This window comes from Globicephala melas, chromosome 14 (genome assembly GCF_963455315.2).
Source record: "Globicephala melas chromosome 14, mGloMel1.2, whole genome shotgun sequence".
NCBI lineage: Eukaryota > Metazoa > Chordata > Mammalia > Artiodactyla > Delphinidae > Globicephala > Globicephala melas.
This window is the reverse complement of record NC_083327.1, coordinates 50337586-50361359: the sequence shown is the minus strand read 5'-3', so window position 1 is coordinate 50361359 and position 23774 is coordinate 50337586. Positions and strand designations below refer to the sequence as shown.

The following is a 23774-nucleotide window of genomic DNA, read 5'->3' as shown; positions in this document are numbered from 1 at the left end:
CTTTTGTTGGCAAATATTCAACAAGCCTGATACCTTGTGTAATACAAAATATTACATGTATAAAATGAGACATTTATGTGTGTTGTGATGAAAAAGTGATTCAGGATATACATGATTAAGAATATATGTCATATGGGCTTCCCTGGTGGCGCAGTGGTTGAGAGTCCGCCTGCAGATGCAGGGGACATGGGTTCGTGTCCCATTCCGGGAAGATCCCACATGCCGCGGAGCGGCTGGGCCCGTGAGCCACGGCCGCTGAGCCTGCACGTCCGGAGCCTGTGCTCCACAACGGGAGAGGCCACAACAGTGAGAGGCCCGCATACCACAAAAAAAAAAAAAAAGAATATATGTCATTACTAGCAACGATGAGGAGGGACATGGCTTCATTTCTGGTCTTCTAAATGAGAGATAAATATCTTCCAAGTGAGACATAAATACTATGACTCAAGATGTTACTTTTTCTCTTCTACATTTTCATGGAACACGTTACCACTCATTTAAATACTGAATCAAAATTCTGTGTCAGTAACTGTCATAAAACACTAGGGAGGTGACTCGTTGTTAAAAGGTAATACTCATCACCTGTCAACAGCTCATTAGCATGATTGAATAGGCACTAATGTGGTAATTACCATGAATTGTCAATTTCCATCAGAGTGTCTTCTCCCAGCCCTGAGATTGGGGATGTTTGTGAAATCACAGAGGAAGGCAGAAGATGGCCAAGTTAACAAATACAGCTGCCCACCATCTCCACTACCAGAAAATAGTGGCAAAAACATCTAGAATAAAAACAAGGATGATGATAGCTAATATTTATTGAATAATTATTCTTTGCCAGACATTAGCCAAGTGTCTTACATATTCTATTGCATTTACTACTTCCACTCACCCTATAAAGTATGTACTATTATTAATACTATTCCAAGAGGATAAAACTTAGAGACATGGTGTAAATTGCCCAAGATCATAGAGCTAATGAGTAGCAGAGCTAGAATTCAAACCCAGGTCATCTGAATCCCAAATCCACATGCTTGACAGTTTCACTCTATTCCAGGGTTTTTCAGCCTCAGCACTACTGACACTCGTAGCTAGATAGTTCTTCGCTGTGGAGGTCTGCCCTGCAGGACTGAAGGACGCTTAGCAGCACCCCTGGCTCTGCCAACTAGATGCCAGTAGCACCTTCTCTCCCTGGCCCCCTCCCTACTAGTGGCAGCCAGAAATGTCTCCAGATGTTACCAAATGTCCTCCAGAAGGCAAAATTGCTACTCCCCCCAAACTCGAAAACTCTACCCTAACTCTTTATACTGATTATATAATATCATGTCATTAAATAACTTCCAGAAACCTAATTTTAATGGCTATAAGACATTTTATTGAATGTTAAATTAGTACTACACCCAAAATATTACTTTTGATTATTTTTTAAAGAAAAATTTATGTTTAAGAACTTATAACAAGATTTTTTGAAATCTACCCCTTTGGTGTATTCTCAGATTTAAAGATAAAGTTTGTCAATGAAATGAGAAGCAGGAGGTGTTTTATATCGCAAAGACTATTAACTTCCCTTGCTAAAATGTGTCACTGTTTTTCACCTGTTATACTATAGGAGAGAAAATGAAGAAGCCTTGTGTCAGTAAGAAGTTTCTTTAATAGTGAAAGAGTTTATTTGATTACTGTATACAGACATGGCCTAAATCAACAATCAAATAAAATATGGCATGCATATATATCTGAAAATAAAAATAAATTCATTAGTCAGATTTTCTTTAAAAATTCAGAATTCTATGATTTTCCTAAAATGTCTAATAAATCAAAATTTACTAAAGCTTTGGTTTTGGTTTCATTCCTTTTAAAATATATACTTAAATAAATATTAAAAGCAAGTATTTTGCTATTTCTACCTATACCATTCACTAAATACTTAAGTGCTTACTATTATGTTAGCTAGTTTAGGAAAGGTATAAAAATTAATGTCTGCATTCCTGAGGAAATTATTTTAGAAACAAGTCACATACACAAAAGCCCTAACAATAAGAAAGGACAGTATAAAGCAACTAGTAAAGTGTTTTGTGTAATTCACATTGAAGAAAAATATATGCGCACACACACACACTGAAGTTAAGGAAGATCGCGAGATTCATTTAACAGGCATATTCCATATAAACTACTCATCACAAATTTTCCATTTTAAGAGTCCACATGAAAAATCAGTATGCAGAGACTAGAAGCAAAATACATCAAACAAAAACTTCCTAGAGATGTCTGAGTTGTCAAATTTTACTACTTTTCCAAATCTTTGTAAGGTTTGAGAAAAAAAGGGTGCATTTCTGGATAAAAACAAACATACTTTTACTGATGCATTTTTTACTATTCTATCATTCTTTCTCACCAAAACCACAATTTCCTACAAACCCCATGAAGTTTTAAATTAATAGTGTTTGGCTCCTATTTACCAAGAAGTGGTTTACCCATCACCATAAAAATGGAATTAAAAATATATCTGGCTAAAGAAATCCAAAAGAGAACGTTGGAGTTTGTTGGGTTTATTGACAATGATGTGTATTTAAGTGACCATGCATTCTTAACCTCTCTCTTGGGTGCAATTCGGTAGTAATCTGCCTTTTAATAACCTACACTGGACATCACGGTTGCAATCCAAGTGAGCAGTGTCACAACAAAATTATCTAGTACACACACGTTGCTTAGGGCAGCAATGTTACCATAGTTACTACCAGATCAAACGTCTCAGGAAAGCAGAGCCACTAAGTCTTTCAAGGTGCAGAAATTCAGCACTTTTGATAGGTAATGAGCCTTCATTTTCCTTCATCTTTGGGCTTTTCCAATTGGTCTTGTGCTGTTTCTTTATCTTTCTTTTTCACATCTAAAAAAACAAATAATTTTCCATCATATAGAGAATATACTGAAATCTACTTTGTATTATATTGGAATAAAACAGCTGGTTTTTCCTTTATGCATCCTAGTCATTTTCTACTTGATTAGGACATACCTTGCCGTCAGTGCAGATGTAGAAACTACACAAAGGAAAGAGATATGGGTCTGTCTCTTAGTTACCTTTCTCTCCTATTCTCCAGACTTATGTGCCAGGCGGTCTTCAAAGGTATTATTATTACAATCTCCATTTATAGATTAGTTTACTGAAGCATAAACAGGTTAAGTGACTTGCCCAAAGTCACCGAGCTAGTAAGTGACAGAGCCACAGTTGGGATGCAGACTGACTGACCCTGCCCTTCCCCATCTCTCGATGTTGGATCACACTCTCTAGCTTCCTTACACTTTTTATCTCCTTTGCTCTTAGGACTTAATCGCACTTTCTACTTCCAGGAAAAAAAAGTCAAACAGTCAGATCACACAAGCTCGACTTTCTGCCACCAAACCTCTAAAATCCCCTGCCGTCTCGACTTTTTCCTTCTGCCCATGTTACAATGGAAGATGTGCTCCTCAGGACTGACTACATGAGTTGTTGGAACCTAGTGCAAAGTGAAAACACAGCACCCCTTATTCAAAAAATATGGAAAATTTCAAGGCAGCAACAGTGGAACAAAACCAAGGGCGAGCCTGTTATGAGCCCGAGGCCCTGCACAGCTGCCCACCCAGAGCACCCCTGTAGCTGGCCTTGGTGCTGCTCCTACTGTCCAGGTCTAATTTCTTCACAAGCCAGGATCTTAACCATTTCTGCCTCAACAGCACTCTCAAGATCATCTCTAATCCCTGCATTTCACCTGACTTTTGCTCTTTCTCCTGGCTCTGTCATTTCCTCAAGTCACTACCATCTTCAAACTAACAAAGGCCTTCTTTCCACTGCAATTCCTCCACTTACTGGCTTTTCTTTTATCCTTTAAAATATATCTTTTGCTGTCATCATTTTAAAACAAAACTATTGTTTCTACTACTTCCGCAAAATGGGTCCTGCCAAAATCGTCAATGGCATCTTTGAAAAGAAATCTGATAGACCATTCAGTTCTCCAACTTTCAAGCACTATGTACCAAGCAGTGAAAAAAAAAAAAAAAAAAAACCAAACAAACATACATTCCAGCTCTCAGGGAACTTCTTGTGAGGAATATGGACAAGAACTAAAATAAGTAAAATGAGTGGCATGTGGGAAGTGAGAAGTGCTACAGAGGACAGTAAAGATCAGGAAGTGTCAAGAAGTCTTGGGGCCTGGAGGTTGCAATTTTAGATAGGGTTGGCTGGGAATGCCTCACTGAGAAGGGGGTCATGTGAGTAAAGACCTGAGGGGGTGAGAGAGTTCGCTAGTTGGGTAGCAGGGAGAAGAGCATTCCAAGAGGAGAAAACGTCAAGGTCAGAGGCAGCAACGTGCAGGAAGAACTGCAACTGGGACCGTGCAGAGAAAAAAAGGATGGAAAATGGGGTTGGAGAGGAACCAAGAGACTAGATCTTTGAAGGAGAAAATGGCAGATTTCTGAACCAATTTTGAAAGTAGGGCTGACAGCATTTGGATGTCTCACAGGCCTCTTAGATGGAATATGCAGGAAGCAGATATCACTCCTCTAACCCTCAAAATTGCTTTTCTTCCATGCTGGCCCTTCTCAGTATATGGCATCACCATCTACCCTGCTGCTCCAGGAATTATCCTCCATTTCTCTTCTTTATTACTTGTAGTCACCTCCACCACCTCCAATTCATCAGCAAGTCCTGTGAATTCTGCCTATAAAATATATCCCAAATCCACCCACCTTCCTCCATCTTCACTGCCTCCTTTATCCTTCTCTAAGGACAAATTTGACTTGGGGTTAATTTTCTGGCTGTTACCCTGGGAACCGGATTCAGGTGGAATGTCAGCCTGGTTACTAAGCGTATGGTAAAAATGACCCAAATGGTAAAGTACAACTGTCCTGAGAGAAACTATATGATAACTGTAAATACCTGCTAGGAAACCACAGCACTGGGATTCTGTAAATGCCATGACACTTATAACTGAGCATGTCCCTTGCAGAGAAGTTAGGAAGCAGTGTCCAAGGACTTGTTACAAAGTATTAGCCCCCATGGGACATGGGGCTTCTAACCCGTTGCCCCCATTGGTGCAGATCTTGTCCCCTTGCACCTGAGTTCTCAGCGAGTGGTGGGGTGAAGGTGCATAGAGACTGGCCCCCAGGACAGCTTATGTGGATCGCTGCAAGGACTTCCACAGAAGGAGATGGTGGAATGCAGCCCTTCTGACCTGCTGTGTTTCTAAACCTGTATACTTCTGAGCAGACTGGCACCAGATGTGGTCTTATGAGTCTGTGGTCTTTTGAGTCTGAATGTTTAATTTGGCCCCAAAACATTTCCTAATGGGGATTGCACCTCCTAACTCAACTATAGCCATTATTTCTCTTCTACAATCCATTCTCCACATAACAAAGTGGATATTCAAACAGGAACATCACTCCCCTGCTGAAAACCCTCATATTTAGAATAATATCCTCTTTATTCATCCAGGTTTCTGAAGCCCTAAGAGATCTAGTCCTTGCCTCCTCTGCAGTGTCACCTCTACCACTCTCCCTCTTACCCGCTGCCTCCGAGCCGTGGTGGTCAGATTTTATGCTTCTTGACACGTCCACCTTGTTCCACTCTAAGAGCTTTTTACAAGCTGCTCCTTCTGCAAAGAATGCTCTTCCCTCTGATTCTCCTGTGCCTGGACCATTCAGTTGTTATTCAAAACCTACTGCTGCCATTCAGATTTCACTTAGGACATCTGGAATTTCTCAGTCTAAAGTAGCCACCCAGTAACTCTCTAACGCAGCATCCTATTTCATTCTGATAGAACATATCACCGTTGACTTACATATTTATTTGTTTACACTCTAACTCTCCCATTGGAATATAAGATGCATAACAGTAAGAGTTTATGTCTGTCTTATTCACTACTATATGGCCGGTTTTTAGAATGGTGCCTAGCACTTGGCACTAAGTTGAATGGTGGATCAAATGAATAGTTAGTGATGGTGGGAGGTAAGAAAGGCCCCTTGTGACATTTACAGTTTCCTATGCTGCCACCCTCTGTCACCTCTTGCTGATGTGTTACAGGGCATCATCGTCCTCCCTACCATGGTTATCAATTTGTAAGGGATAGATTAAGATGGATTATAAACTAGGAAGATTTCAGGCAGGTTAATTTCACACAGGATGCAGGATGTCTGCGATCCTAGATTTCTTCCCACTTAAGAATATCAAAAAACAAAAATGAAAGAGGATTGATCTGAGGGAAACTTGCAGATCTGTCCCAGAATTTCTATTTTTAAATGACTAAAACACTGAAATCATAATGTCTGAGACAGACCCTAGATTTTTGCTATTAGCAATTGAAAGCTATTCATTTTAAATCCTTAATGTCTGTACTTAGCTAATAAAAAAAAGAAGATAGACCTTAAAGCTATTTATGTATAGCTTTGTTAGTGACACATTGTCTATGCCATCTACCGACATAAACTTACTTCCTTTTTGTGTATTCTTTAACATCCGGTGTTACTATGTTGATTCACTTTTTAACATTTTGAGTTTCTTAGTTAATACCTTCAACTTTATTTCAAAATGATTTAAAGAAAAATATAAAAATAGAAACAATATTCTTTCAGATAATGGTCTCTTCAGTGAACAAAATAAAATGAAGACACTACTAACTTTCTTACAGTGTATTTGTTCTCTTTTGCTTAACTAAATAATGTCAATAAGCATTAAGGTTTTGTGTGTGTGTGTAGGGACTATCAACTTTAATTAGGCCTGTTACATGAACAAGTAACTTATCTTCTCGACCTCGCTAGTTGAGAAGGCTCTTCAACAGCAATATCATGCCCTGATAATCAGATTACATTTTTTAACTTAAAAGGCCCAAAACATTACACATATTTTTATTCTTCTTCTTTCATTTCCTCCATCTTTTCTTTTATCTTATGATAGTTTACGTGTATACTTTTTTACTATTACTTTAGTACCCTTTATGATACGTACAATGATTTTTAGAAAAAGGTGAGGTAACCATGGGACTCCAAGGTCTAGCCACAGTCCCTGGCCTAACAAGGATATAAGTATTTCATAAAGATCATACCAGGAACACTTGTAATTTTACCAGGTAGAAAGTCACCTCCTGAGGCAAAGAACTAAGAGCCCTCTTCTAGGGCTCACATGAATAGGGTAGAGGTGCAGAAGCTTCCAGCTCTCTCTTGCCTCATTGCCACCAGTAATAAATTTCTACACACACACTGGAGTCCACTTTGAAGTCTAAAATGGGGTACAAAGCACAGGTATGTTGGTAATGACTTGGTACTAAAACTCTCTTTAAGCTATTTGAATGTTTTTAAGTGAAGGGACTCTTAACACTTTACTGTAAGTGTTATTATATTTATTTTCACAAGACTAAATGCTGGAAGCTTTATGAACTGTGTGTAAGCAACAGGGTAAAAGACCCAAGATTTTCCTTCATTGGTTTGATAGCTCTCGTTTTTTCTGAATTCAACTTTTTCTACTGATTAAAGAATGATCAACTTTTAAAGTTCCCGTCTCTAGTTGATAATAAACCTATTCTTAGCTATGAGAAATAGAAGAGCTTGTAGAATACTACAGTGAAGCAGAAGCTTCCAAAATGATTTGCCAATGGATGGCAGAAGAAAAATTACTTTATTCCTTAGAACGTCTCAGGAAATTCTGTAAGCTGTTTGAAGGAATGGATTATATTGGTTCACCTTTGTATTCCCAATCATTAGGACTGTGCATAACTACACACATCCAACAAATAAATAAATGTTCAGTTTCCACATTTAATCTAGGAGATAATAAGAGGAAAAGTCCACTTTTAGAAAGGCTGAAAAAAAATTTACTTAGCTTTAAACAAAAGCTGAGAAGCTTTAGTAAACAAGCTTAACTAGTTAAAGGGGAGACTGTTCCAGAGGGAAGGATGAAGAAGAGAGAAATGCTGCTGATTTTAAGAGGATTTTGAGTGTTACCTTCCTTCACGGAGAGGACTTCCGGTTTGAGGGGCAACTCCGAGGTTCCACCCGTGGCAGCTGAACCCTGGATGTCTGGTAGAGCATTCCGGCGGCCTGCCCTTGCTGATGATGCAAAATTGTTGACCATAGGCTCCACATCCGTCATTTTTGATGAATCTGTCCTCATAGCAACATCTACAAATAGAATGTGCACGTGAAGAAGAGGATGAGCCTAGTCCAAGGTCCACGTTCACACTGCTGGGGGTTAAAAGGCATGGCTACATCAACAACATGGAAGCTTTGAATATCTAATCATTGATCGTACCCTGCATCTATGTCTATGCTAAGGTCCTGGAGCTTCTGTTTGCACTTTTGGACACTCGCTGAATAAAGCAGGAAGGCCTCAGTGTGAGCCAGATTGCTATAAATAACCTCAGAGCCAAAGGAACCATTTGGATGCTTTCGGGTGCAGTCATCTCTTGCCTTTGATTCTGCTTTTCTATGGATGCATCAGCCAAACGAGGGCTTGGAAGGAAATGCAGACTGACTTGCTTGGCCACTCCTGTGGAGACCCTGCCTGCCAGGATTTGCTTGTAGTGCTTGCTTAGGCTGAAACCAAATCACTATAATTTGTAAGGACCAAACAAAACACACTTTTTTCTTACTCTTTAGAAATAAGAAATTCAACTTTATCTCAAAGGCTTTTTACCCCAGTGGCAGCTGTGTATTTCTATCTGCTCTAGTCTCAGACCTAATTTTCAATAGACTCATGTCTGTGTTTGGGAGAGTAGAACCTGTGTTACCTTTTCTTGCCTTCAAGTGGACACGGTAATAACTAGTGCTTTTCTAAGCACCCTTTATGTTCCTAGCAATTGTCTCTCTCTATGAAAGAATTCTCAAGAGACCATTCACTATACAGCGAGGGAGGTAGCAGACATTGCTTATTCTAAGACTAGCCCTCTCTTTTATTTATTTATTTTTTTTGCGGTACGCGGGCCTCTCACTGTTGTGGCCTCTCCCGTTGCGGAGCACAGGCTCCGGACACGCAGGCTCAGCGGCCATGGCTCACAGGCCCAGCCGCTCCGCAGCATGTGGGATCTTCCCGGACCGGGGCACGAACCCGTGTCCTCTGCATCGGCAGGCGGACTCCCAACCGCTGCGCCACCAGGGAAGCCCTAGCCCTCTCTTTTATATGACGTTTTCTAATGAATCTTTCCTACGAAGTCAACACTGAAGAGTATCTCAAAAGCAGCAGCAAACTTTCTTTTTTTTTTTTTTTTTTTTTGAGAACCCATTAAATGCTAGGCTCTCAGCTGGGCCTTGAGAGTACAGAGGAATGATTTATTCTCCTCTTTTAGGGGACTTGTACTCTCCAAGGGGAGAAAAAAGGTTTACATACAAGGATAGATAACATCATAACACAGAATGTGCTGAGTATCAACCAAGAGATGGAGATACTCATTTGTGATATTCGAGGGCTGAAGTATATGAACCTTGGCCTACACGAAGCAAACCAAACTTTTCACCTCAGTTAGAAGGGGGCCCTTTCCAATCAGTTAACTGCAATTCAGGAAATGCTAAACATGAAGTGAAACAGTCACAAAGTATGGTGCATTTGATGTTAGAAACACAATGTCTTTGGACCACAGCAACCAAGAAATGCACATCAAGCTTAGTGTGGGCCTCAGGAGTCGAGTCTAGGCTACTTCCCCAGATGGTCTCATCTTTCCAGGAATCATGGACAATTTGAGAACAATACTAGATTTTCAGACATAATTTTGGACTTCTAGCTGTTGAGTATTTGCCAATTGTCTGGTATTGACAACATAAAGTAAAGAGCACTGGACTATTAGTCAAAAAGAACACTCCATGACAGGCTTGCAAGGTGACATTGGTTAATTTCTCCGAGTCACAGTTCCTCCCCTATATAATGGATATAAACATTAGCCTGACTGATCCACAGAACTCTAGTGAAGAACAAATGAGATAAAGAACATGGAAACTCTTTGTAACTACAAAACCATATGTTTGATTACCAGCATCACTGCTCATTTCTCTCTAAGCTTTATTTACACCACCACCTCCTATGTATCCCCCTTAGTCCTAACAAGAAACATCTCCCTATTGAAAGACCTCTTGAGTTTTTTAAAAGGGAAACCAGAATTTATTCAATACTACATGAACACTTTCATATCTGTTATCTCAGATAAACCTCCCAATAATCCTTGTGAGGCAGTGAGAAATAACCCTCACTATATGGATGTGGTAACTGGGGCTCAGAAAGGTTAAGTGACTTATTTTAAGTTGAACAACTGCTAACCTAGTACACAAGGATGCAAATCCAGTTTCAGTTCACTCTGAAAGCAAGATGACATGCATTACCACAAAACTGTCTTTCTAAATCCTGGTGATACATACAGACAGCCAAACAACAGCTACTTCAGATTCTGCCCTTCGTTACTTTTTAAATAGAAAAAAATATATACAGTTAACCCTTGAATGACACCAGTTTAAACTGCACAAGCCCACTTATATGTGGATTTTTTTCAATTAACGTGTACTACAGGGCTACACAATCCACAGTTGGTTAAATCTAGAGATGGGGAACTGCAGATATAGAGGTTGGATTGTAAAGTTATACACAGGTTTTTGGCTGTATGGAAGTCGGTGTTCCAACCTCCATGTTGTTTAAGGTAAACTGTATATATATGTGTGTGTGAAAAAGAAAGAGATCCCCTGTCTTTTCATAGGTATTCCTCTCTGGCTTGAATGTTTGGTTATCTGTGAGCCCCTCGCACTACTCCCCATGACACACAAATTTCAATTAGAGATCGCTTCTCTATAGCTCGTGAGGAGTACTTGACACCAGTTTGGAAACAGACCCCATTTGCAGGCCCCCATTCTGTCCCCAGCCAATTAACATTACATCAAAAGCCATGGCCATGATGAAGTGTTTATTTCTGTGAAGGATCTTCCTGTGTACTTGCAAAGAAGGTAACTATGCTAAGCTTGGAGGAGAAGCTCCACGAATACCCTGATTATTACTGTCCTGACAGTCCAAAATCGTAAAACTGAAGATATCAATAGATATAAGAATATTAAGATACACTCTTTAAAATACTTGAATGGTATATATTTTATGTTTAGCAAAATGGGATTTGTCAAAGGAGTACTGAGTTAGAATTTGCATATTGACAGAAAACTTCCAAAAGGTGGCCTGTCGAGTGGGCCATCAACATGGAAGAAGACATTCTGGGCTCCAATTTTTTTCTTTGCTATTGGCTCCTATCTTGAAAGTTTTTGCTTTTGCCTTTCTACTATTATTTCTGGCATAGGCTTTCTAAATGAGTCCTTTTTTGTCGATTGGTGTTAGAAAACAAGACCATCACAAGTCAAAAAGTTTGTCAACGTTATACACATTAATTACCATTTTAAAATCAAAACAAAACTGGATATGCAGGGAGGGCAAGCAACAGGTTACTTTACTCCAGAGCTTTCCTTGGTCCTTTTCCAAACTCGTATTAGGCACCATCTTCCTTTCAGAGCCTGTCACTGATGCTGAGTGACCAGGATGTCAGGCTCCACCACAAGACGGATAGTTTGCCCAGCCCAGACCCACAGGGCTGCTGGGACAGGGAGCTTTCTGATCTTCCCAACAGAATGTGCCGGTGACTTAGAGACACTGGGAAGAGAGTCTGAATGCATAGGGTGATTCTTAACTGGGCTCTTTTAATCCCCTGGTAAGAAAGTTTATTGCAGCACTAGAAATAATCAGGAAAGGAATGATTGAATAAACTATATATATTATATTATGGAATTTTATATGGCTCTTAAAAAGAATGTGTTAGATCCAGTCAGATCTACTTACTGAGATATGTTCTTGACACACTGTGAAATAAAGCAAGTTTAAAAAGAAATATTTACAGCATGAGGGGAAAGGAGAAAAAGTAATGAATGTAATGTAATCTCAACTTTGCAAAAAGAATAAAAATTCTAGTTTGGAATTTAAGAGAGAACAAGGAGAATACTAACCACTGTTAGTATCTCCTTACATATTTTAACTTGTAATAATGTGTTAAAATAATATATAAAGGACTTGAAACACATTCACCTGGCAAAATTATGAAAAACACTGAATGTCTCTAAAGTAACATTTTGATAATTTTACCCAAAATAGTATATCTTCAAGTGAAAGTCTCTCACTACCCCAACTAGCCATCCTACTTGTCTATTGTTATTATCCTATGCAACACTGATTGCGTATGCAGTAAATATATATACACACATATTATATATATATATATACATACATATACATACATACATATAAAGTAGAGAGAATTGCTCTCTTCAATGCTTTGCGACATTTAAAAAAATATATAACCCATAGAAAGATGAGGAAACACTACGAAGAGAAACAAAAGAGAGATTAACTTCCATGTTCTTTCAATTTTCTGGGCTTAAAGCTAATTGTGTCTGTTTGCTAACCAAGGTAGCTGACTCACTAGCAACTCTTCCTCTTTTTCGTCTACAGAATTAGCAGTGGAATTTGTATGAGTTCTGCTTTGTCAACTGTGGCTGCTTACAGGAGCTGAAACCATTTGGACATTGGGAGATTTCAAAGAAGTCCTTGCATGGCCCATAGCAAGGTAATGTGATTTACAAATGCCTGGGACACACTTTCTTCTCTACCGAAAATACACAATTTTCAGGATGCCTTAACAAAATACCATTACACAGCCACATATACACACATGCCAGGATCTTTGCAGTCTCCAACATATGAAAATGCAACACCAGCATAGCTGAAGAAGACAAAGACATTCAAGCTAAATGGAGCACTGCAGGAATATATTTATATATAAAGAAAGCACTAGTCAGCTTCCAGTAGGCTAAACATTTCCTGCTAGGAGTATGTTAGTATGTTATAAGCATAATTATAAACAAATAGACATTTTTGCAACCTCTTTCCCTTTCAACTGACACAGTCCATCTTCTTAGCTCATACTCATTCTTTTCTCCAAGTTCATTATTGAAGCCCAGCCCACAAAGAGGCGGATACCTTTTTTTCTAATCTCTGCATCCACATCAGTCACGTCATCCACCTCAGTGAAACCACTACTCATTCTGCATGTAGGACTTGGAATAAACTCTTTACCCTCTAAATCAGTTCTCTGAAGTTATGAGTCAGGCTATCTGAGAAAACACTTAAAGTAAACAAACAAAGGAAGAACATGTATTTTGGAAAGTCAGTGCTTTTCTGGCCCAAAGACAGAAAGAGAGGGAGGGAGACACACACCGGTCTCAGCTGATAACCAAATATATCATCTGTCTCTCCCCAGCTTTCAAAATCTTAATACCTTATGCTAGATTTCTCTGGTTTGATTTTCTGTTTCGGAATATGCAAACCTCTTCCAAACAAGGCAAAAGAACGATAACAGTTGCTTTTTAATGTGGACCAACGAACACAGATAATTATTTATTCATCCAGTCAACATTTATCAAGCTCCTACTAAATTATTACGTGCCAGGCCCTGTGCTAGGCTCACAAGCTACAGAAAGGAACCCATAGTCTGGTGAAATCAAACACATTCTGGTCTTTTCAGTTACCTTTCTTGATCTTAAATCTTATTCTTTGGAAATAAAGTAAAAGTATCCACCTCTACAGGCTTCCCTGGTGGTGCAGTGGTTGAGAGTCTGCCTGCCGATGCAGGGGACACGGGTTCGTGCCCTGGTCCGGGAAGATCCCACATGCCGCGGAGCGGCTGGGCCCGTGAGCCATGGCCGCTGAGCCTGTGCTCCGCAACGGGAGAGGCCACAACAGTGAGAGGCCCGCGTGCTGAAAAAAAAAAAAAAAAAAAAAAGTATCCACCTCTAAAATGTGAATCCTTTAATGTAGCTCCTATTCAACTCAGTATCAAGATAATTTTAGGCTAAACAGAGCTTACATGGAATGTATACATGTATAAAAATTGTTTTTTTTAACTTAGAGACCTTTCTCTTTTTAAAAATTCCTCCAAGTTTCTGTGCCTCAAGTACAAGCCAAAGGGAATCCTAACTTTTGCCTGTTGACACACTTTTTTTTCCCGTGCTTAGGTTCTTGCTTGCTAATATTACAGATTCTTCCAACACATATTGATATGTACATGAAAGCTATTTTTATCACAGAGAATTTTTGACAGCTTAAACCTATAAAATTCAAAATGCAAAGTCAAACTCGTTTTCCCATAATCTTCCAAGTAAAGCAGTAAACAAATCTGAGTACCTTTCCCGCACAATGACACTTGCTATACTAGGACAGGGCCACTTAGAATAATAATATACGCTGATGTGGCTACAGATGAAAAAGATTAACTGCAGCAAACCATGCAACCCCCTTCAGTGTGGGAGTCACTGTCACTATGAGATTTGCCACAATCAGTAAGGACTCCCCCGCCCCACCTGAAGACCTGGGATGGTGGCATGGCAGGCAGCTCCTCCACACGCACAGAGGAGGAGTGGTTAACTCCACAAGAGAGAAGGGGGCCAGACTTCATGGGAAAACAGCCTCTGAGTAGGGTCCCAGAGAATGAGCAAGCAAGTGCCAGTGAGAGGCTGCTCTCAGGCCATCCACTTCTTTTTTTTTTTTTTTTTGCGGTACGCGGGCCTCTCACTGCTGTGGCCTCACCCCTTGCAGAGCACAGGCTCTGGACGCTCAGGCTCAGCTGCCATGGCTCACGGGCCCAGCCGCTCCGCGGCATGTGGGATCTTCCCGGGCCGGGGCACGAACCCGTGTTCCCCGCACTGGCAGGCGGACTCTCAACCACTGCGCCACCAGGGAAGCCCGGCCATCCACTTCTTATCTTGGCCCTTTCCAACCACTCTTGGGACACAAAGTGTTCCTATATTTCGAAAGGGGCACAAAGACTCTCCAAGCTCACAGAAGCCCAAGTTTTGCACTGGTGAGAAAATCATACAATTTTGAAGTTCATGTGATCTGTTTGCACCCTTCCTGTCTCACCATGAACACAGGACCCTGAGAAGTTGGTTCCCCTTTTAATGAGATAGTGGTTTTTAAATGTCAAGTGACTGTTGATGACATCAGTAGGAAGGGGAGAAGGGGAAGTTAACTCTGACCGATGTGGTCACAGTAGAGATGGTTTTGTATCCCTCTGCCTGGTACATGGACTGGGACATAGTTGTCTAATAAATTCAATTAAAGTTTAATTAATATCTGATACCTATAAATTATGAGCAGGCAAACATAGCCTATGAAGGTGCTTTTAATTATTAATATTCTGAATAAAAGCTGAAAGTTCAATTATTAAATATTAAAATGAAATTGGTTACATTAACATTAAAATAGCTTTGGAGGCAGGCTGTGGACTTTGGCAAATACAGGTGTATTGCAGGTGTAAGTAACACTGACAGTCATATGCAGAACAGTAGTTAAAGCACAAACCCTTATAGAACCACCCTCATCCAGAGCATCTGGATAGTTATACTCTCCAGACACCAGTCCTCTCTGGAAAAGATCCATATACGTTAAACTGTCAACAGCCTTGCATGCAGGACCACTCAATCCTGTCTGAAACATCCACAAGACATTTGTTCTACACCAAAAGGTCCTTGATATTTGTTTATATTTGGTCCTTTCCAAAACATCCATGGAGACATTTATTTGGTCTTGATATTTGGTCATGTCCAAAACCATTTGGCATGGACCAAATATGCTCATAGATGATTTGTATAGGACTAAATTTCAAGGATATTTAGACATGGACCAAATGTCTCGTGGAGCTTTGGAAAGGACCAAATGTCTGCTGTGAATAGACTTGCCAACCTGAAGTCAGTTACATATAATTCATCAGGCTTCCCTTGTACAAATATGCAATCCTCTAATACTTTAAAAGACCAGATCCTATCGTCTTAATTCTCCTTTACCATTTTCATGCTCAACAAGCGGAAAAATAAAGCCATTTTATCCTCTGGGCTTATTTTCTTTGCCTACGATTACTGTCGAGAGTGACCCACTGATGACAAAAAATAGTCCCATAATTACTCTTCCAATTTAAAGGTAATTTAAAGCAGTATCTTAAGCATGGACACTTTCAATTACATGCTTTTATTTCAGAAAACTTCATAGCATATATGCTTATCTGTCTTCAAAAGGAAAAATGCAGTGTGATACAAAACAACAGAACTCTTTTTATTAACATACATGTGAATGTGCACCACATCCTTCAAAGGAACTTTAGGGAGCTACATATTTATTCCACCTCTCAGAATATTTCTGTGACTTCGTAAGTGCAGTTCATTTTATATTCATATATAATATAATGATAAAATATTATTTTTAAAAGGCAGCATTATATTTTACAGTTTTTAACTATAGTTCTTAATTACCAACTGTGTGTCCCATTTGTTCGCCCATCTCTTTCATTGCACTTCAGTTTCTTTTCAAAGCCTCCTTAAGTAATTTAGATTTGCATATATTCAGAAGAAAACTGAATTTTCAGTTTTCTGAAGATTTCAAAGCAGTTTTGAGCAGTGACAGCATTACTGAACTACATCAGTACACCCTTGGGATGAGTGTCTTTAAATTAGTCCTTATGTTTGTTAAGCAGTCCATATGGAGCAATGAAAAGTCTGTCCACCTAAAAGTGTACATCCCTGATGTTGAATCCTGCATTGCCTTCTAATAGACTTTCGACTTCCAGAAAGGCTTCTCAGTTAATTGTTTCCACATTTATCAGAAGTAAGATTAATATTACCTATTCTACTACCTTGGAGTCGAACTAATGAATATAAATGTGCTTGGTTAACAACTACACAAATGAAATTTGTTTAGAAATCAGTCATATTAATTTATAGGCACTATAATAGATTATCATTATGAACATCAATTACCCTGTTAAACTATGGTGTTGATGTGGCTCTGCAGACAGCCTCTGATGATGTGAGTTACAAAGACAAAAAAAGATTAACACTGAGACCTTGCCAGAAACTTGGTGTTTAAAAACAGAAAGAACATTAAAAAAAAAATTATTTACAACCTCCCTTCCACCTCCCCATTGACCAACCCAGCCCCACAGACACACACACACCCCTCAGAGTTGGCTACTTTTCTGCAACAGCTGTACCAGATAAGCCACCTGTTGCGGAAAGCCACATCTCCCTTACACTGTTCATTAGAGAGTTTCTCCCAGAAGGTGAACTCCCCATATACTTTCAGCACAAACCCTGTTTAAGTGTTTCCTTAATAGGTAATATGGGATTGAAATTCTCAATTTCTTCGTGATGCCTGAAAAAGAATTCTTCAACTGCGTAACAACATAATGACATAACATGGTGAGGAAAGAAGGGTCGCAAAAGATCATGTGAGAGAGCTCTGCTTTCTCAGTGAGGCTTGTCCTGACCACCCCATTAAATGGTGTTCCTACCCATAGCTCCTGAGAGTCCTTGCCTCTCTCTCCTTTCCCTGAGCTCTTAGTAGCTTCCAACACATATTATAATTATAACTTACTAGGATTGTACTTGCTGTTTACTGTCTCCCTCTACTGGGATGCAAGCTCTACAAAGGCTTTCTGTGGATTTTTCACTGATCTATGCACTAAAGCTATGCCTGGCACTTAGTAGGTACTCTATAAAGTTTGTTTATTGAATGGAACAATTATCTTTTCATTTTTCTTTTTCAAAATGAATTCTTTTCTTTTTGCATAAGAAAATAATACATGTTCATTATTGGGGTAAAATGACGATTCTGAAAAGCATAAAAGAGAGAAAACAAATTGCCTTATATCCCATTATCCAGTGACAGCACTGTTATAATTCTGGTGCATATCCTTCCAGAAGGTTTTCAGTGTTCACATACACAAGCATATCACATACATGTCTTATAAGTATGTATTTTGAAGTCAGATTATTTTTATTTTATATCATGTTGCTATTATATCTTAAAACTACAATCTTTTCCAGGCCAAGATAATTCTAAATTTTTAGTAAAAGTTTTGAAAAAAGAAAAATTTCTAGAAAGCTAAAATTTCAGGATATATACCGCCTATAAAATATGCACAGCCAAAAGCCAAATGCAATAGCAAAAGTAAGGGACATGGCTAAGGACTGAAATCATTCACAAACCTTTCCTTAATTAAACTGAATAAAGTTAATATATAGGTAAAAGGCTTTTGTAAGTGTACACAACTTTAAAAGTCCCAGTAGTGTCTTTTTCTTCTATTTCCTCAATTTAAAGAAAAATTCTTTGGGATGTCTCTTAGCGTCTTTTTGAATGAATTTAATTTTCATCTTTTTTTTTCTTCCAACTGAGAAAAGGGGGAAAATAATTGAGCCTTTTCAAGCCCTGATTTGTTCTCTAAGTTCTCTTCAGTATTTTATTTTTCTTCGCAGGAGAAGAAATCACTGTAGAGTTTTATTAAGCCCAATATTCAATCAAAATCACAGTGGCAAAAATTTTAAAGTTGTTTTGAGGATTTTCTGGGTCATATGGGCAAAACAAATTCCCAAATAGCAAATACTTCAGAAAGAAAAATCATACCACTGAAATATTTTTGTTCATCAAATTATGTATATTGGTATTAACCTACAATTAAGTTAATAGAAGTAAAATTATTTATATGGATGCATTTAACTTTTACAGAAAACTTTTTAAAAATAAAAAGTTTCTGTTATTATATTTATTTATTATATAAGCTCAAAAGAAAAAAGTCCTCATGAAAAATTGTGTCTAAAATATATTCAACTGACATAACAAATAAAAACGTTAAAAAACCTACACATAAATGTATATATATATACACATAATACAAATTTTAAAAATATATGCACAGAAAAACATGGCAAGGGAAATATACCAAAATTTTAGCAGTAGTCCTTTCTTGGTAGTATTACTATAAATGTTTTCTTTGAACTTGATTGTGTTTTCCAAATTTTCTATAATGAAGATTTTTATAATATTAAAAATGGCACAAACGTGTTGAGTACTGTTTTAAAGGCTTTTAATGAGAATAAGCTTATGAGATTCTGTGCTGTAGGGAAGTCATTATTGTCTTCAGTTTAAAGGTGAGGAAATTGAGGATCATAGAAGTAAAATGATTTGGCTACAAGCAATCCAGCTAGCAAGTGACAGAGCACAACCAGAACCCATTTTATTGGGTTAGCCAAAAAGTTCATTTGGGTTTTTTCCGTAACAGAACTTACGGTCAATCCAATATCTGACACCTCATTCCTTGCTCCTTCTATTACACCTCACCAAATATTTGTTGAAGAAAGACTCAGTCTTCATTCAACCAATTGTTACTAAGCATCTAATATATCCTTAACTCAGTGCAGAATTCTGGGTAAGTAGTGCCAAATAAGACTAAAGACCGTGATAGACACAGTGGGGATACACAAAAGAAGCGTAATACAAGGTCTTCACTCTGGAAAAGTCTGTGACCTAATATACAAATAAAATACACACCATTAAAAGAAATGTAAAAATAGAAGTCAATATATGATATATTTAAATAAGTGGTATAAATGAAAATACTATAAAATGTAGAAATGTTATTGAATTTGGGGGCTATTAAGAGAGACTTCACAGAAGCTGTGGAACACATATTGGGCCTTAATATTTGAGAGGGTAGAAAGAAAATAAAAAGGCTTTACCAAGCCAAAGAAATCTTTAGCTAAATCATGAAGATGGGAGTGTAGAAGGCAAATTACAAATAAAGGAAAAGGAAACATGGGGCTATAATAGAGTATTATGCCATATAGAGCTGGAAAAATAAGTTGGACCATGGTCATAACTAGAACCCAAGTTGCAATGAAATGAATTTTATTATAAAGGATACTGTATTTATTCCTGTGAGCCCTGGGGAACCATGAAACTTTCTAAGTCACATAATAAGGATGTGTACTAGATGCACTGTTTGAAAACTGAAGTGAAGGAGATTAGAAGGCTATTAAAAAGGGACATTTGTAAGCAAACCCACCATAATAGGAGGGATAAGCGCTTTACAAAAAGTATCTGTAAATGCACAGACCAAGAATAGCTTCTTTTTTAAAAAAGAAAAGATAGGGCACCATCAGTTCTGAAGATTCATTACAAAGTTTCAGAATTTATACTTTCAGACATGAAAATTCATTACAGTATATGAGTTACTAAGATAGTGTGGTATTCTTCAAGGATAGACAAATAGAAAAATAGAATAAAATAGACATTCCAGAAATAGACACATATACATATGGTTCCTTGATTTGTGACAAAGGGAGTAACTACTAATGTGATCTCTTGTAACTATGGCAAGGGTTTAACTGTTGCTGGTGGACTTCGAAGATTCACAGACAGGAAACTAGATATTGATGGGAAGGTTGTCAATCATGGAAAAAATGGTGCTTAATATATGACTACATATGAATACAATAAAATTCTAGGATTAGTAAATAAATGGCTTCAAGTTATGGTGTATTCCTGTGAATCTTGTATTTAAATATTTTCATACAAGTTGAAAGAACAAGGTATAACCTCCACTTGATTTCAACAATTGTTAACAATTTGCTATATTTAATCTCTCTCTCTAAACATACACACACACACACACACACACAATTCTCGTTCAACCAACTGAAAGCAAGCTGCTAACACGACACTTTCACGTCTAATATTTTAGCACATCTTAAGAATTACATTCTTCAATATATCCATAATAACACAGTTCCACAATGTTCTTTTTTGCACGTTGCAATTGTGACATAATTCCCCCTTTTTCCTGGATATAATCCAGCCTTTAGGAATTTTTGCAGGGGGTGATCATTGGTTTTTTCATGTCTGAAAAAAACTATTTTATCTTCATTCTTGCAAGGTATACCACTCTAGGTTGAAGTTACATTCTACAAGCACTTCATGATACTATCCTCCTTTATCTCTTTTTTGTTGTCGGGACGTTTGCTGATTGTGATGGTTAATTTTACGTGTCAACTTGACTAGGCAACAGGGTACTGAGAGATATTTGCTTAAACATTATTCCGAGTGTGTCTATGAGGGTGTTTCTGGATAAAATTTGAATCAATAGACCGAGTAAAGCAGATTGCCTGCTCCAATATAATCTAATCCACTGAAGGCCTTAATGGGACAAAAGGCTGAGTCAGAGAGAATACGCTTTCTGCCTGACTGTTTTCTAAGACATCCATACATGTTTCCCTATCTTCAGACTCAGACTTGACTGGAACTTACATTATCAGCCCTCCTGCTTCTCAGGCCTTCAGACTTGGACCAGAACTATACCATCAGTTCCTGGGTCTCCAGCTTGCTGACTACAGGGCTTGGAATTTCTCAGTCTCCATAAAAGCATGAGCCAACTTCTTATAATAAATAAACATACATCTAGACATATATATTGTCTTCATCTGCATCTAATCTGCTGTATAAGCTATACACCAAATTGTAATTTCTAATTATTACATTTTTCAGTTTTAGACAATCTGGCTCTTTTTCAAGTCTGCTTCATTGTATTATAGTATCTTATTCCTTAGTTACACATAATTTAAATATACTCATTTATTCTTTTCAAATATACTAAACCTATGTTTCTAAATGCTATATAAGTAATTCCAATACCTGAATTCTTTATACTAGTTGATCCTGTTATTTATTGTTTATGTAGAATCTCTCTCACGGTGGCTTATTTCCCTGCATGTTTTATAATTCTGGGTTGTAAGCTCATGTTTTTTAAAACTTTTTCCTTGAAATTATGTGAGACCTGACTTAAAGTATTTTCCTCTAAACAGGCTCTGAATTTGCCTCCACTGGGTGTCTGGGGAACTACCAAATTCGTTAGCTTTAAATTCTCAGCATGGAATTTTTCAGACTAGACAGACTACAGAGCTGCAGACCTGTGTGAGGTTCCACTTTTGGTAATAAATGATCAGGACAGCCCTTTCCTCTTTACCACCCAAGGCAAGGCCAAGACTGGTAAGTATTCTTACTGTCTTCCTTTGAAGGTTAGGGGTTGCCATATTACCCATTGAACAGACTAAGACTTAAGCTGATTTCCCAACTTGAGTGGGTCCTAAAAGTTTCTTTCCTTGTCCGCAGATAACAGCTCTTTAAAACAAAAGTTGTGAGTCACTAGGGAACCCAGGGAAGCCTCTGAGTACAGTACTCACCTGCCTCTAGATACATGGTTTCTCATTGTTCTGGGTTTATGAAGTATTCTCTTATTTGCCAATACAAACGTTCATTTAAAAAGAGTTTTGAAAATATTTTATCCTACCTTTTAGGGTGCTGTGTACTAGTATAATAGAATTGTTAATTGACTATACCCAGCACAATGGTGCTGTCAGGTTTAGCCTGTGTTTGGCAGTTGGTCTCTGAGGCTCCCACCTGTAAAGGCAGTGAAAACGCAGCACGATAACTAGTCAGTGCTTCAGTCTTGTTTACCAAGGTCAAGCTAGGTCACTGAGTCTAGCCTGGTGACTGTCCCTGGCTGCTTGGAGAAGCTCCACAGACATCGTTTGTAACTGTGCACCTCTGGAACAGGCCCAGAGACAAACTTTTGTGACGTCTGTAACAAGAAGGAGCCTGCCACCCCGCACAAAATTAAGCATGGCATCCTGGTTGGTGTTTTTGTTCATGAAAGGGTAGTGACCTTGCTGGTTTCCTGTGCTGCTGCTTTCCTTGCCGCTGTTGCTTGTGCTCTCCTGACCCCCAGGGTTATCGAGGTGCACATCCATGGTGGTCTGTGGCCCAGGGGCTGATGAAAAAAAAAAGGGAACAGGAGGAAGGAGCATTTGGTACTTGACTGCTCTCCTAATGTAAATCCCATTGCTAATGCACCTAGGCTTTGCCTAGCACTCCTGCTTTCCAGAATACCAAAGGGCTAAGCTTGCAATCATGGGCCTTATGGTCTCCATCCAAGTCATAGGCAAAATGACTCTACTAGATGTGGACTCTTATCCCAGGGATACTGTCATTCCCTGGAGGAAGAGATGCTCACTGATGAGGGAGGCCATTAAGCTCCTGAACCTTCCCCATAACCACCCAGAAGGTCTGCACCACAGGTGATAGTGCAGACACAGCTGAAAACTTTAACTTTACATGGCTAGAAACCCAAAATATTCCCAGGAAATTTGTACAGAGGAAGAAAAGGAAAAACAAGACAGGAAGCTCACATGATAGGAAAGGGACTGTAGCAGAGGATGGTTTTGATCCATCAAGTCTGGGCTGTAGGCCCAGCACTTCTTCCCGCAACACTCTGCTGCTTATGTCTGTTGCAACAAAGATTCTAATTCTCGGGATTATAGGGAAATACTCATGGTGCCCTTGTGGTGCCAGATTCAAACCCAATCTAGGCCCAGGGTCTTTAGATCATATAAATCAACCATTGCTAACTCTGTCAATACTAATTTGAGGGTCTCTGGAGGAAGCAACTTATAAATATAATCAGGGTAGAGAGGATCCCCCCCGCAGGTATATCCAGTGACCAAAAACAATAATAAGATAAACAAAATACGGAAAGGAAGAAACCTGGATACAGGGAGGAGGACACTAAGAAAACAACAACCTAAAACAAAGGCCCACAATTTGACCCAATTAAAAATACAAAATTTACTGAACGAATTTATATAGCAGATGATGAAGGTTCACTGATTGCCTTCTGTGCCTCTCCATATAGGCTTTGAATTAACTCTAATATCTGCTGAAATTCACCAAGTGGCAAACATTTATGGCTTTAACCAATACTAGGGCTAAAATTACAATTATACCTGGGAATTCCATTAATTTAAACATCATATCCCCCATAATGGAGTATTTACCTATGGGAGTTACTGAATATAAAAGAGGACAAATA

General features: G+C 38.6%; 1 protein-coding gene across 3 annotated transcripts in view; it reads right to left on the bottom strand.

Annotated features, from left to right (window-relative positions):
• Positions 1–2052: 2052 nt before the first annotated feature.
• PKIB (cAMP-dependent protein kinase inhibitor beta) overlaps positions 2053–23774 on the bottom strand; it is a 102256-nt gene continuing 80534 nt past the window's right edge. The window contains exons 3-5 of one of the 3 annotated variants that reach the window (XM_030853558.3): positions 22572–22676; positions 7963–8139; positions 2053–2881 (exon numbers count right to left, since the gene is read on the bottom strand). In XM_030853558.3, the coding sequence (XP_030709418.1) occupies positions 2814–2881; positions 7963–8139; positions 22572–22656 (330 nt within the window). In that variant the 5' untranslated portion in view covers positions 22657–22676 and the 3' untranslated portion in view covers positions 2053–2813. Of the gene's footprint in view, positions 2882–7962; positions 8140–13604; positions 13784–22571; positions 22677–23774 lie in introns of all 3 variants that reach the window. The other 2 variants (XM_060283818.2, XM_030853559.3) reach the window with 2 other exon arrangements.